Consider the following 13,230-nt stretch of genomic DNA (forward strand, 5'->3'; position numbering starts at 1 on the left):
AATCAAAACCACAAAACCTATTCAAAATGGCTTGTATATATCTCTCACTATTTTATTAGCAAGGGATTAACTGCAATCTGTTAATATAAGTGAGCAACTTAAATCTAGAGTTCACTGGGCAATCTGTACAAGTTAGGAAAGCTGCATTGTCCTGAAACTGTTTGCAAAATATCCATTTCCCTTCTCCAAGAAGGAAAATTTTTTACAAGCTTCCCAGCTGTTTCTGTCACCTCTGTGCCTTAATGAAGTTATACAAATGGCTGCCTGAAAGTCTTGTCTTTACTGCACCTACATGGCTAGACAAAAAACCAAGTTTTTAAAGGGACTCCTTTTAACTGGTACATTTAATGCCTGTGCATGAAGACAGACCTCCTGCCACCCAGGAGTTGTCAGACTGTGACCACGCATGTAGCACCAAGCCAGCCTGACAGAGCATGTGCTTTTACTGCCACATCTCTCCTATTGCCCAGTAGTAGTTACAAGGATGGGAATAAAGATCAAAAATATAAATGGATGTCAGCTCCTCCCTCTCCTGTTTATTTTACTTGCTTTTAATTAGTAAGGTGAGATCACAGCTGAGATTTTTTCCACTGCCTGGCCCACTGTGCTTTGAAGGGTGCAGAAAGCTCTCCAACAGTGTCAGGATTCCCGAGCAAGCACAAACTCTCTGGAGCAAGAAAGCCATGGGCAGCTGTGCCATTCCTAGCAAAAGGCAGCGGGGATGCTGCAAGTAACGGCATTGTGGTGGGACTACTGGCTCATGCAAGACAGGCGGTCCAGAGGGGAAAGGCTGGCATATGTTAGGGGAGGCAGGTAGAGGGCCAGAAATTGTGCAGCCATAGGGAATTGTGAAGTTGAAACCACCTCTCTGATGGCCTGGCCCCTTGTCAAAGCTTCAGGAATTGCCTGTTGTATGTGGCTTGTGCAAGGTGTCAGGTATCAGTTTTCCATAATGAAAAACACCATTACCACGTAAAGACAATTAATTAGGTGCAACATAGCAGAACTGTAATTAATTATTAGATATTATTTCTCACAAAATGCATCTCCAAGATCACATTGCATTAGCCACAATATTGGACTGATGGAGCATAAACAAGGGTAATGATAAACACCAGTGAATGGAATTGGGAAGAGATGGTTATCAGGGTACCAGTGTGTTTCATGTGGGGTTTATTTAACAGTCTCATTAATGATCTGGAAAAGGAAGTGAATAACCATTTAATTAAGTTTGCATTTGATACTAAATTAGAAGTTGCTGCAGACACCTCTGAGGGCAGCGAAATAAATCAAAAGGAGCTAGAAGCTTGCAAGGTAAAAGAGGAAAATGAGATCTGGTATGAAGGAAAAAAGATAGCTAATCTCTCTGTAGAAAATAATCATGTCACTATCAGAAGAGGAATTCTGAAGAAAGCAGCGTTGAAAGAGAGGTAGGGATGTTAATGGACTATACATTCCCTCACAGCCCGGATATATGTTTACAGAAGCAACGCATCAAGGAGCAGGAAGGTAATAGCCCTTCACTGCAGGGCTGTAGTGAGAAGCCATCTATAACACTGCACTCTGTTTTGGGCACCCTGTTATCAGAGAGATATAGACAAATTGGAATGAGTTCAGAAAAGAGCCATAAAAATGATCCCATATCCCTGGAGATAATGACTTATGAAGAAAGATCAGAAGAAGTAAATGTGTAAGGCCTTGTCTGAAAGATGACTGAAGAAGGACAGGAAAACAATCTGCAAAAATGTGAGAGCAAAAAGGGAGGAGGGTAATTTATCATAGTAACTATTAGTAATACGATGAAATAATAAGTAACAACTATAAATTCTAAAAGGGCAACTTCTGGTTGAATGTAGGAAGAAATTTCTGACAGTGGAATTTGGGTTAGTTTGCAGAGAAGTTTCCCAGGGGTAAAAGTAAAAGCTGCATTCAAGTAATTTAAAATCAAATTGGACAACTCACTAGAAAATGCACCCTGCTATAGGGAACAATATTACATTGCCTAGGGAATAAGCTGGATGACTTTATATGATATTTCCCACTCAAGTCTTTATGACTGTGATATTTTTAATATGCATGGTCAACTATTTCAGGAAAATACACATTTCTTCTGCTGTCAGGCCTGATAATACAAACACTTGCATGCAAACATAACTTTAAAGAAGGCAAGTAGCTCTGCTGACAGCACTGCACTGCTGACATGCAAAAACCCAAGCCTGAGCTCTTCAAGTTTTTGCAGGCTGAGTCTTAGATCTTGAATTGTCAATATCGAGATAGTATATACAGGTAACCACATCATTTATGGGTAGGTAAAGAAGTGTGCAAAATGGAAGATGGGGGTTGGAAGCTCCAGTGAAGCTGTATCATTATTGTTATTTTTATGGTTATTGATATTACTACTTACGACTGGTAGTGTGGGGTTCAACTCTGTTTCTTAATTGTTCACATTTTTGGTCTCCTGCTTTCACCTCTGGGCTGAGTGTTCATTAGACAGCATAAAACTGTTTTCTATACTGATTTTTAACATGTAGTATTTTTAATATATCCTAAAATATCTGTGGAATGGGAAAAGAGACAAGGTGAAGTGAAAACTTGACTCTCCCCCAGAGGAAAAAGATGGCAAAGGCTGTGGATTTAAATGGATATGAGAGTAACCCCATATTTTCCCCCCAATTATAGCAATGTAATGTTGAAGTCGCTTCACTGTTTATTAGCAGCACAGACAAACTCACAGACGTTCACAGAGTATGCTCGCTAAAACAGTACAGTTCTTGTACATGGGGTTTTTATGTTTATGTTCCTGTTTTCTTCTCTTCCCTCCCCTGTCCCCGCACCCCATGGGCTGTGTGTTGGGCCGGCAGCCTGGTGGTGCCGCAGGCCAGTGCCCGAGCCTCGGGACTCTCCAGCAAGGGCTCGAGCAGCAGCAGCTCCAGTGAATCCGAGACCAGCTCAGAGTCGGACTCAGAGAGCGAAAGCAGCTCCAGCGAGAGTGACGGCAGCAAGCCCTCGCACTACTCCAGCCCAGAGGTAAGGGCTTCTCTCTGATTTAGGGTGGCACTCCATTACTACACACACTCCCACCCTTTCCCAACCCAAACCATCACAAGGAGGCTGTGAGGAGGTGCATGAAAAAAACATGGGAGAGAAAAGCCCAAGGATCCTCCTCCTGGCATGCTGTGAAATGTAAGTGGCGGTGGATGTTGGGGCAGATTAAAGCATTTGAAACAAAAATGAAGAAAGAAATAACTCTGTTACATTTTCCTCAAATTGGAGATGAGTGAAGCACCTTGCAAGGCTCACAGCTTGCTTGAAGTTTTATGCAACGCTGCCTCCATAGCAATGGCTTGCTTAGTGTATAAGTCTTGATGTGGGCTCCCAGCACTGCAAGAGAACTAAAGGCTTCTCTACACAGGGAAGCTATTATAAAATCAGTTTGAGGGTAGATTTTTAAAAGAAATCAGTTGTTCACTCATGCACTTCCCCTGCTTCACTCTCTAAGTGAATTATTCTCTGCTACTGCTGCCTTTATGTGATTTCTTTCAATTCACCTCCAAAATGGACTAAACTGAATTACTCATGGTGCAAAACAGTGGGCCCAAACTAGTAATCTGGAGGGCTAGCACTGAAAATTTCCACATGCAGACAAGCCCTAGCCAAACTACAATTAAGCTGCCAGTGCTGTGAACCTTCTGCTTTCACCTCTGCAGAAAGCTCAACAGACACAACAAAGCCGCTTTCTCTGCTCTGCTTTTCTACCAGGATTGACATTTTTACATGTTTTGGTCAATACACACGTTTAGAATTAAACCATGAACTCCACAGCCACATCACACACATTAATGTATGTAAAAATATTCAAAAATCTAGCAGCAAGATTGTAAATACACATGAAATACAGTCTGTGTATTTTCCTACTCCACATAAACTATCCAATCACTAGAATCCTCCCCCCAAAACTACGTCTCACCTATTTTCTCACCCTGAAAAAATCACTATGCTGCAAAAACAGCAAACCTTTCCTCATATTTTCCTTGGTAATGTGGAGACCTATTTCCAATTGAGCAAAATGCAGTACTCTCAGAAACATCCTTAATATGTTTTTCTCAGGTTCTGTCAGTTTTGTTCCTTGTTTAACACTTATCTTCTGTCTTTCTTTCACAGTACTTTCAGACCCATTTCCAGTTAATTCTCCTCTCACTTTGTCCACTTCCTATATCACTCTCTTCTTTCCAGTCTCTCTTGTTGCTCTCCCTGCAGCACCCCATGTCTTATTTCCCATTCCGAGCTTTCTCATCTGACCTATTAAGACCTTGTTCTCTGTCTACTTAATTCCCTGCTGGAATTAGTGCAAAGATCTCATTCTTGGTCTCTCCTCTCCCTGTGGGATCTCAAAAGGGGGAAGAAAAGGGGCAAAGAGAAGAAAGAAAGGGGAAGGAAATACGAGATGAAAGGAGGAGAAGCACAGGAAAGGAGGAATGGTTACTATCTAGGCAGATACCCATGCTGCTTGGGCCCAAGAGCAGAAATTCCTCAGAGAATGCACAAAGCTAATTAACTGAGGCAGGTCTTGGATTTCATAAAGTCCAGCAGAGAACTAAGTCATGGAAACATGGAGGAACTGCCTCCTCTTAAGCATTTTATACATACCCTCTCGAGATCTGTGGAACTACTTTTGCACAGAGCCCTGAGCTGTCAGTGATCATTGTCACGAAACAGCTGCCCCACTCCAACAGATTGCTTGTCTCTTTGCATTATATTTGTGTGGTTTGCCTTCTAGGACATGCTGTATGAAACATGCCTACACAAAAATGTAAATGACTCACAAATGTGATGGCTGCAGTGATTTTCATAGGCAATTTTCATCCCTTGATGGGATCTAGGAGACAGCACACACAGACAGGGTATGGGTGTCCCAGGAAAGTAGAATACCTGTGTTTTCCCCAAGGGTAAATGCTTTCCCAGGGCTATCGTATGACTGATGGAACCAGTTCAAACATGCTCAAGTGATGTCTCTGACTGGAAGTCTTTTAGCTTTGCATAAATGCTTTAACTTACATTTATGCACCCAGTGAAGCCATCTTTCTAAAGTATATGTCAGTTTCTTACCCAGTAAATGGAAAGAGACGGGTCTTTGGAAGCTCCCTAAAGCAAGGCCATGTCCACCTAAGTTGAAGTAGTGGACTCAATTCTAGATTTAGTCTTAAAATTAATTGGCTAAGACAAAAAAAGTAAATACATCTTGGTTTTTTATTTAGCATTAACTGGTGCTTTCAGGTTCAATGAACTGGAGCAGTCCAGCCCAATGCTGGGCAGAAACTCCATATTTAAAGGTTGAGAGGAACTTAATGTAGAAATCTGCAAACCATTATGATGCCTTCATTCTTCTCACCCCCTCCCTGCCCAATAATCTGAAACATTATATGCATATACTCCAAGATTTTTATTTCTGGGACAGTGTATCTTCTGCATCTGAGGTTATATAACAATTCAAGTGCTGTTTCATGTCTTCTGTAATTTTTTCCTCCTCTCATTTTGAGATTTTCAAGTTGTTCTCAGGTGTCTAAATGCAGCTGCCTAGAGTGAAAAAGCATCTCATTGTAAAGCATACATATAAAGTAGATTAGATGAATTGCACCCTAAAAGTGTCTGTTTCTTTCCATTGACTATTTAGAGCCAGTAGTGACTAGCTCAGCTGTCTTCACTTTATGTCTGCAGTAAACTAAGAATAATGGCTGAGCTAGAACAGGAGACAACATTCAGACTGGTTTCAGTGATGTGGACAAATTAAGGTGCCTCAGACATTAATGGGAGTAGTTAAAGCTTTGTGGACTGCCAAACCTAAAATTATGAACAAGGAACTGAGACTTCTATCTCCTGATTCTTCGCTGAAGTCATGAATTCTTTGAATGATCTTAATTAATGTCATAAGTGACGAATCTGGAAAACAATGATGTCTTATCATTTTTCAGGTGGTTGAAAAAAATTTGGGTGTCAAGTATATAGAAAAAGCTACATTTCTAAAGCTAAAAGTTTGGTTTGTTCGTTCTTTGTTCCATTGAATTATCCTGCTGGCCTTTACTAAAGCTTTCTTTGGTTAGAAAACCATGAATTCTTGCTATGAGGGAGGATAAGAGTGGGGAAGAGGCAGGAAGGAAACAGAGAAGCGATCCCATGGGACAAAAGATCACTGGCCTCACCAACAGTAACCAGTCCAAAAAAGAAAGATGCCCCTTTCTGAGCCTCACAGCCCCATATACCAGATGCAATGGCCTTCACAGATTTTGCTGTTGTGACTAGTTCACAACTGTTAGTTTCTTCCTCCTTTTTAAGGAGTCACATATAGGAATTTTACCACTAGACAATCTGTAGACACCATTGTTACCTTTGCAAATAGAATTCATGGGTTTTGGCTGCCCTGGGGACTGTTATTGACAAAGACTGCAAACTAAATTCTCCCTTCCCTCCAGAAAATTCTTTGTGCCAAGAACCATCTCTTACTGTATATATGTGCTGTGCCTAACACATGGGAATGCCCAGTTCTAATTTGCTAAAGCACTAGCAGCAGTGTTAATAGTAGCAATGAAGTAATAGTAATAATAATAATCATCATCATCATCTTCTTCATCATCATTGTCGTCTGTGCCTTAAACATAACGAGAAAGCACCACATTTGTACAGGCATTGCCCTGAGTGAAGTATTTGATAACAGGGCAGCACAAGCAAGTTACCACAAGGGTGAATTAGTACATGGATTTACAATAGGCAGAGTAGCTTGCAGGGATGGTGGGCTAGGTCCGTGCACATGTTATGGGCTCTCATATCTCTCAGTGAAAGGGGTGTCCTACTTCAAGTTTACCATCTCTTAGCCATGCCTTAGGTCCCTCTTTGTAGTAACAGGATAGAGTGACCCCTGGCATTGTTCAACAGCCCTTTATCCTAGAAAGTGTTTCTGGATAACATTTTGACAAGTTTCTTTTTGGATGCATGCCATTCATGCCTCTGGTTGTACTTGCAGCCTTGAAGAGATCTGAGATATGTAGACATGCTGTGTGGGAGTCATCCCACCTAAAATTGCACTTCTCCTGTAGATACCTACATCTGCTCACCACCTCAGCCTCCCCTTTACAGTCTGTGAAGAGGAAAAGACGTTTTTAGGGCCCAGCTCATCTGGCCTATTTCATATGTCTATTTCAAGAGGGAATTTTTCACACCCTAGAAGAGTAGTTCACTGACTGGAGAAAGAACTTGTTGACTAGCTAAGATATAGGTGTCTATGTTGTACAGATGAATCCACCCACAATATTTAAGGAAATGTATCACATCCTGTTTCTTCATGAAGCCTGGCACATGTGTATGTCTGTGGTATGTTGATCCCTGAAAGTGTCTTAGTTCTGTTAAGTTTCCTGGCTTGAGTTTTCATGCCAAACCTATATTTAATTGCAAGTCAGCTGATCAACCTATATTTAATTGCAAATCAGCTGATCACAGACTGTTATTCCTATTACCAGTGCCCATCTGGACAGCACTGGCTTTACCCCAGTTGGAAACTGCCCAGTTCTCTAAAAAGCCCTAGGGGCAGCATATTTCTATGACATCAAAACCAATGGGCAGAGAGCATTTTGGTATCAGAATACTCCGGATATATATTCATATGTATTTCTATCCTTATATGCCGCTGAAAAACTTTCAATTCAACAAACCAACTTTTCTTCCATGGAATGGTGTGTGGAGTGGAAATTAGGGATTGTCTTTTTCTCCCCCAGATAATTACAATTAGGCATGTATAATGGATGGGCAAAAATTTTCAAGTGAATTTTCCCAGTCTATTTTTTTACCAGTCCTACTATCTATTCTTGGCTGTCATGATTTCTTCTCTTGCAAGGTGCCTTCTTTTTTTTTTTAATGTGATCTCAAAGTACATTAATTTTCAGTTAGAACAATCAATTGAATAAATTACTTCCAAAAATGAACTGGCATCACTCGTGTACACTGAGAATCTCAAATATTCAGAAATGGTATCAAGGCCCAAAATTAGTGAGAAAAGTTTTAAAATTCTGATTTTTAAAGTTTGGATTCCTTTAATTTACCTGATAGGCTGCAGACATTTTACTTTCATCAGATGAATGTCAAAGGATTTTTTTAGCAGACAGATCTTAGGGGTTTTTTCAGAAGCTATGGGATTTGAATTTTTATTTAAATTAAACCTCAAAAGTGCACCTGAAACTCCTGAGAAAACCAGTAAAGCTGGTAACACTGTTGATCCTTTTTAATAAACTTCATAGTTGGTGGATAGGTTGGTAGGACCATAGGTATTATGCCTAAATAGCAGACATACTATTCTAGGGAAGTCCTGCACTGCCAGGTTATGATGCTGCAGCATGTAATCACTTTTTCCTGCTGGTTACTGTGATCCCTCGAAATCTCTGAGCCATTGTTTTCAAGAATTACAAGATATATAAAGAGGCAGAATGGGATGTGACAGATGAATTTGGAAATTTTTTTGAACTTCCAAGCAGCACTCACTCTGACCTACCCTTACAGGCAGAGGTGTATTTTTCCCTACGTGCTTCTGAAGTATCTCCTTTTCTGAAATACTTCTGAACAGTGGAAAGACTTCCATATATAGTGAACCTTTTATTATATATCTAGTAAATTCAGTATGTGCACAGTGAATGGCACCAAACATATCTATCTGTATTTTCAACAGCAACAAAAAAAAATGCTGTTCATTTTTAGATAAAGAGTTAAGGGCTGTAAAAATACAGCTTCATCCAAGAGAAATATTGACCATCCATTTTCAAGATTTACAGCTCAGGAAAGAAATTCTTCATGTAAGATATTAGGGAGTGTGCTTTAAAAACATAAATGTAAGCCAGTCCTGCAAACTTCCCATAGGTCTGGGCTAGCTCAGTAATGAGTAAATTAGACATTTTAGCTAGAAGGAATATTTTTATCATATGAATTCCAATGTCTAATTTTTTTTGCTTATTTTAGGAGCCTTTGCTCCTTGTAGAGTGCATACAATCCTCAGTGGGTGATTCTGAAGGCACCCTTGGCTGTACAAGAAACTTGTGTTGCCCTCAGGCATCTACTTTAAATAAGAAGTAAGATACTCTTTTAAGTTAGAGACTGTGGATATTCTCTCTTGAGCAAACTTTCTTCCAGAGCACTGATCGTTTTCATGTTCGATTCATGACACAGTTTTTGATTATTCACATGCAATGGCCTGGTGAACCAAATATTGGTTCCATCTGAGGAAATTAGGAAATTTTTCGCTTTGGCTTTTTTGGGGTTAGGTTATGGTTAGCCATCTATTTCTTTCTGGGGTTTTTGCCTTTCCTCTTCATTTTATTACATTCAAATTACTGATTGCAAGAAGCTCTAGAAAACAGTCACACATTGTTCTGAAATAACATTGTCTCAGCTGTGGTTACATTTAAAATCATGATTATCCCACTTCTTCCCTGTCCTAACACCATTATGTTTTAGATGTGCTCTTATAACTTGATAGTGTTGTGACAGACATTAAAAGAAAAACTAACAGCCACACAATACTCACAAAATGAGCCCTTGACAGCACCACCACACAAGAAATGTTTGTGGATTATAATGTCAATACAAGACAGGTTACATGAAGCGCCTGGTTAGCCCCCAACTCCCCACCACATGCCACTTTGTATGCTTCTTAAATGCTTTCTGTATTTACTGCAATGGCACAGGACACAAAATGCACATCCCTAGCTTTCCTGATAGCTATTGTCCCCTAGCTTCTGCTGTACCCTGCCTTATTTTCCTCCCTTCCTATCACCATTGCACTTTTTTTCTATTTGGAAACTTGGGAGTGTTTCCCAGTAGAGTCAATGGCAGTACCGCTGTTGTGAATCACCCTTGGAAACGATGCATCAGAGAAACCCTTCTCCCTTTCATCTCCAAACCCCATTCTGAAACCAAAAACATCCCCACTTGCAAGGCATGAGCCCTGTCCTGCAGCGCAGGGCCAGTGCCAAGGGCTTGCCATAGGCTGGGGCGGCTCTTGTACCGCAGGAAAACCTCGGTGGTGCCCGGAGGGATGCGGCGTTTCGCTGGCGCAGAGGGATCTCCGGGGTGGGGGCAGCAGGGCCTCGGCACTAAGCTCGTTGCCGTCTGTTTCCCTTTCAGCCTGAGCCGCCCTCGTCCAACAAGTGGCAGCTGGACAAGTGGCTGAACAAAGTTACCCCTCACAAAGCACCCATCCTAGCCCACCCCGATGGCCCGGCGCTGGAAGCCCATCCCTACTACGGCCGCGTGAAGGTAGAGCGGCAGGAAGGACAGAAGACCCCGGCTGAGGGCCCGGCCGAGCATCGCAGTGAGGAGAGCCGCCCCGCCGCCGCCGCCGCCGCCGCCGCCGCCGGGGACGGGCCGCGGCCCAGGACCGCCAACAAAGCGCCAGGCAGCAAGGGCAGCCGGCAGAAGTCACCCCTCGCTGCCGACGGCGGGCCGCCGAGGCGGGCAGCAGGGAAGAAGGCACCGCGGCGAGCCGAGAGGAATTCCGCCGGAGACGGTCCCCCCTGCCCCGGCGCAGAGGAGCCCCCCCGGAGCCACGGCTTCCCTGAGAGCGCTGCTGGCGAGGCGCCCAGGGCCCGGCCCGGCGGCTGCAGAGCGGGGCACCGCCGGGAGCCCCGCTCAGCTGCAGCTGGTGAGAAGCGTCGGGCCCGAGGGCCGAGCAAAACGGCGCCCAAATCCAAGGAGTTCATCGAGACCGAGTCTTCGTCCTCATCATCCTCCTCCGATTCAGGCTCTGAGTCGGAGCGGGAGGAGCGCCCGCTGCCCAAGGTGCCAGCGGCAGCCGGGCCTGAGCCGCGGGGTGCCAAGGACGCGGGGACCGGCACCGCCAGCAAACCCCACGGCGGCTGCAGTGCCTTTGGCTCTATTAATGCCAGGACTAGTAGTGAAATAGCAAAGGAGCTGGAGGAACAGTTTTACACCCTGGTTCCTTTCGGTAGGAATGAGCTCCTGTCTCCTCTGAAAGACAGTGATGAGGTAAAGTCGCTGTGGGTCAACATTGACTTGGCTCTTTTGTCCAGGATTCCAGAGCGTTTGCCCGAAGAACCGCTGGCCATGAGCGCCGGAGCAAACCAGGCGGCCAGCTTCCCGCAGGGTAGTAGTGCTGAACCCCCCGCAGAGAAGGGTTTACCGAAATCTAGAAGGAAACGCAAGGTGAGCTCCTGGGGAACCGATCACAGGGGGTAGGGGAGCCTCCAGCAAGTGGGAGGCTCACGCTGCTTGCACCCCGTGCTCGATGGCAGCATCTGCTCCAGGCTGGCCTTTCAGAGCTGGGATTTGTCCCTGCTTTCCACGTAGGGACTGGCCAAACCCCAGAGGAAATGCCAGCCCTGAAGGCGATGAAATTCCTGGCCTCGAGGGATCACAGCTCCTCGGAGAACAGCGTTGACTGCTGTGTGTGTGCCTTTGCGTGCCTTAACGAAGGCACTGCCTTTATAGTAGCATAATTTTCTCTCTTGAGGCTTCTCTCAAAACCTGAGCATTTCGAAATGATGCTGAGGTCAGCGAAGGGACAGCTGTCTGCTGCCTTGTTGTAGTCGACACAGCATCACTGTGTGCATGGTAAAAGAAGAGGCAGCATCTTTTTTCCCTTCTGACTGTCAGCAAGAGGCAAGCCCTTCAGTGGCAGCAGGGAGCTCTGGCTTTGTGAGGGTTGCATTCACAGAGACCTGAGACCTGACTGGTTCTGGGTCCTGGATCCTGGCTCCCTCACACCCTGGTGGCCCCATTTTCTCTTAGGGCTGTAGGTGTAGGAGTAGGACCACAGTCCATTAGCTGCCCCCTCCTCAGCAGCACTGTCACCATGCTTGGGTGGGCACAGCCCTCTGCTCACATCCACCCTTCTGCCCTGCTTCTCCCACTCACTTTCTGGGGCCAAGGGGAATGCTCCTTCCACTCCATGGCCAAAGCCAAGCAGGCTTTCTGGTCTGTTTGTACTGATCTGACCCCAAAAGTCATTCTGAACTGGAATCACCATCTGCTCAATTTCTGAACAGTTTCTGTGCAACCAATCATCTGTTACCCTCTAAGCTGCTGTATGTGTGCAGATGGATCTGTATGTTTCTTAAGGACCATTTATCTAAAGCAGTCTTCCATATTGTTTTATCTTTCTTCATTTTTTTGTCCTTCTTTTATTAGTATCTGAAAGGTGGCAAGCCTGGTTCAAGTGGGAAAGTGGTGGAAACAAAGTTTTATATTGTACCCCTTTCTTTACATGCTGCCTCTTTAGATTTTAAGACATGGACCAGTCATCTCCGATCCGTGTTAGCATATACTCAAACAAAGTATCATCATTTGTAACAAAATGACAGAAAATACCATCCCTGACTTGTTGAAATATTTTTGGATCTCTAGTAATTCCAAGCCATAAAAAATTATTACTTTTTTCTTCACTCAGTGTGAGAATGAGGAGGAGTGCAGAGACATCAAGAAGACCCACTTAGAGCGAGAGAGTTCTTCACGATTAGCTGCCTCTGCCCAAAGCATCACAACAGCAAATCACTGCAATATGAATGAAAATAGGTAAGCTTTTTCCTTCTTAGTTACCACTGAATCATACCAATAGTTGAAATTTATTGTCAGGTGGTGTTTTTTCCCCTTCCTTCCTTTATTTTTTTATTATTGCATTTTATGTTGAAAAATTAACCACCGCAGTCTCTGTTCTTCTGGTTTAATGATGAAATTATTAGCTCCTGACACATTCATGTACCTGCATTTTCGTCCTGTTGCACAGGAAAGAAATTGTGAGCTCAAGTGTAAGGCTCATGGAACAAGTAATTATAGCAAGAGCAGTGTGATTGTCCAAGACATATTCCCTAACACTGTGTTGTAGGCAGCAATTCACATATACAACCATCTTATAGCCCTTTCTTAGACTTTACTTTCTTTACTTACAAGTTGCAAGCTTTAAGTTTGGTTGTATAAAAAGAATTATGTATCAGCTCTGTGGAAAAGATTGAAAAAAATATTCATAACAATGTCTGCAATACTCAGCTCCAGAATATATTTGAGAATCAGTATTTTTGAGATTACAAGCATTCTATTCTGTGTAATTAGTAAGTATTGCAGGACAAGGAATTTAAGACTTTTTAAAAAGTGAGATTTTCAAAGGATACAGGGCATGAAACAAAAAATGAATATTTAGCATTTACTGGCATGGTTTATGCACACAGAGCCTTATCAGTGTCA

At 43.2% G+C, this 13,230-nt stretch overlaps 1 protein-coding gene across 1 annotated transcript in view; it reads left to right on the plus strand.

Annotated features, from left to right (window-relative positions):
* Positions 1–13,230, plus strand: part of AFF3 (ALF transcription elongation factor 3) — a gene marked incomplete at both ends in the record, with an annotated part of 315,685 nt that overhangs the window by 270,382 nt on the left and 32,073 nt on the right. The window contains 3 exons of the mRNA XM_084226662.1: positions 2,862–3,027; positions 10,159–11,196; positions 12,440–12,564. Of these exons, the coding sequence (XP_084082788.1) occupies positions 2,862–3,027; positions 10,159–11,196; positions 12,440–12,564 (1,329 nt within the window). The remainder of the gene's footprint in view (positions 1–2,861; positions 3,028–10,158; positions 11,197–12,439; positions 12,565–13,230) is intronic.

This window comes from Fringilla coelebs (genome assembly GCF_963513975.1).
Source record: "Fringilla coelebs genome assembly, chromosome: 2".
In the NCBI taxonomy this organism is placed as follows: Eukaryota; Metazoa; Chordata; class Aves; order Passeriformes; family Fringillidae; genus Fringilla; species Fringilla coelebs.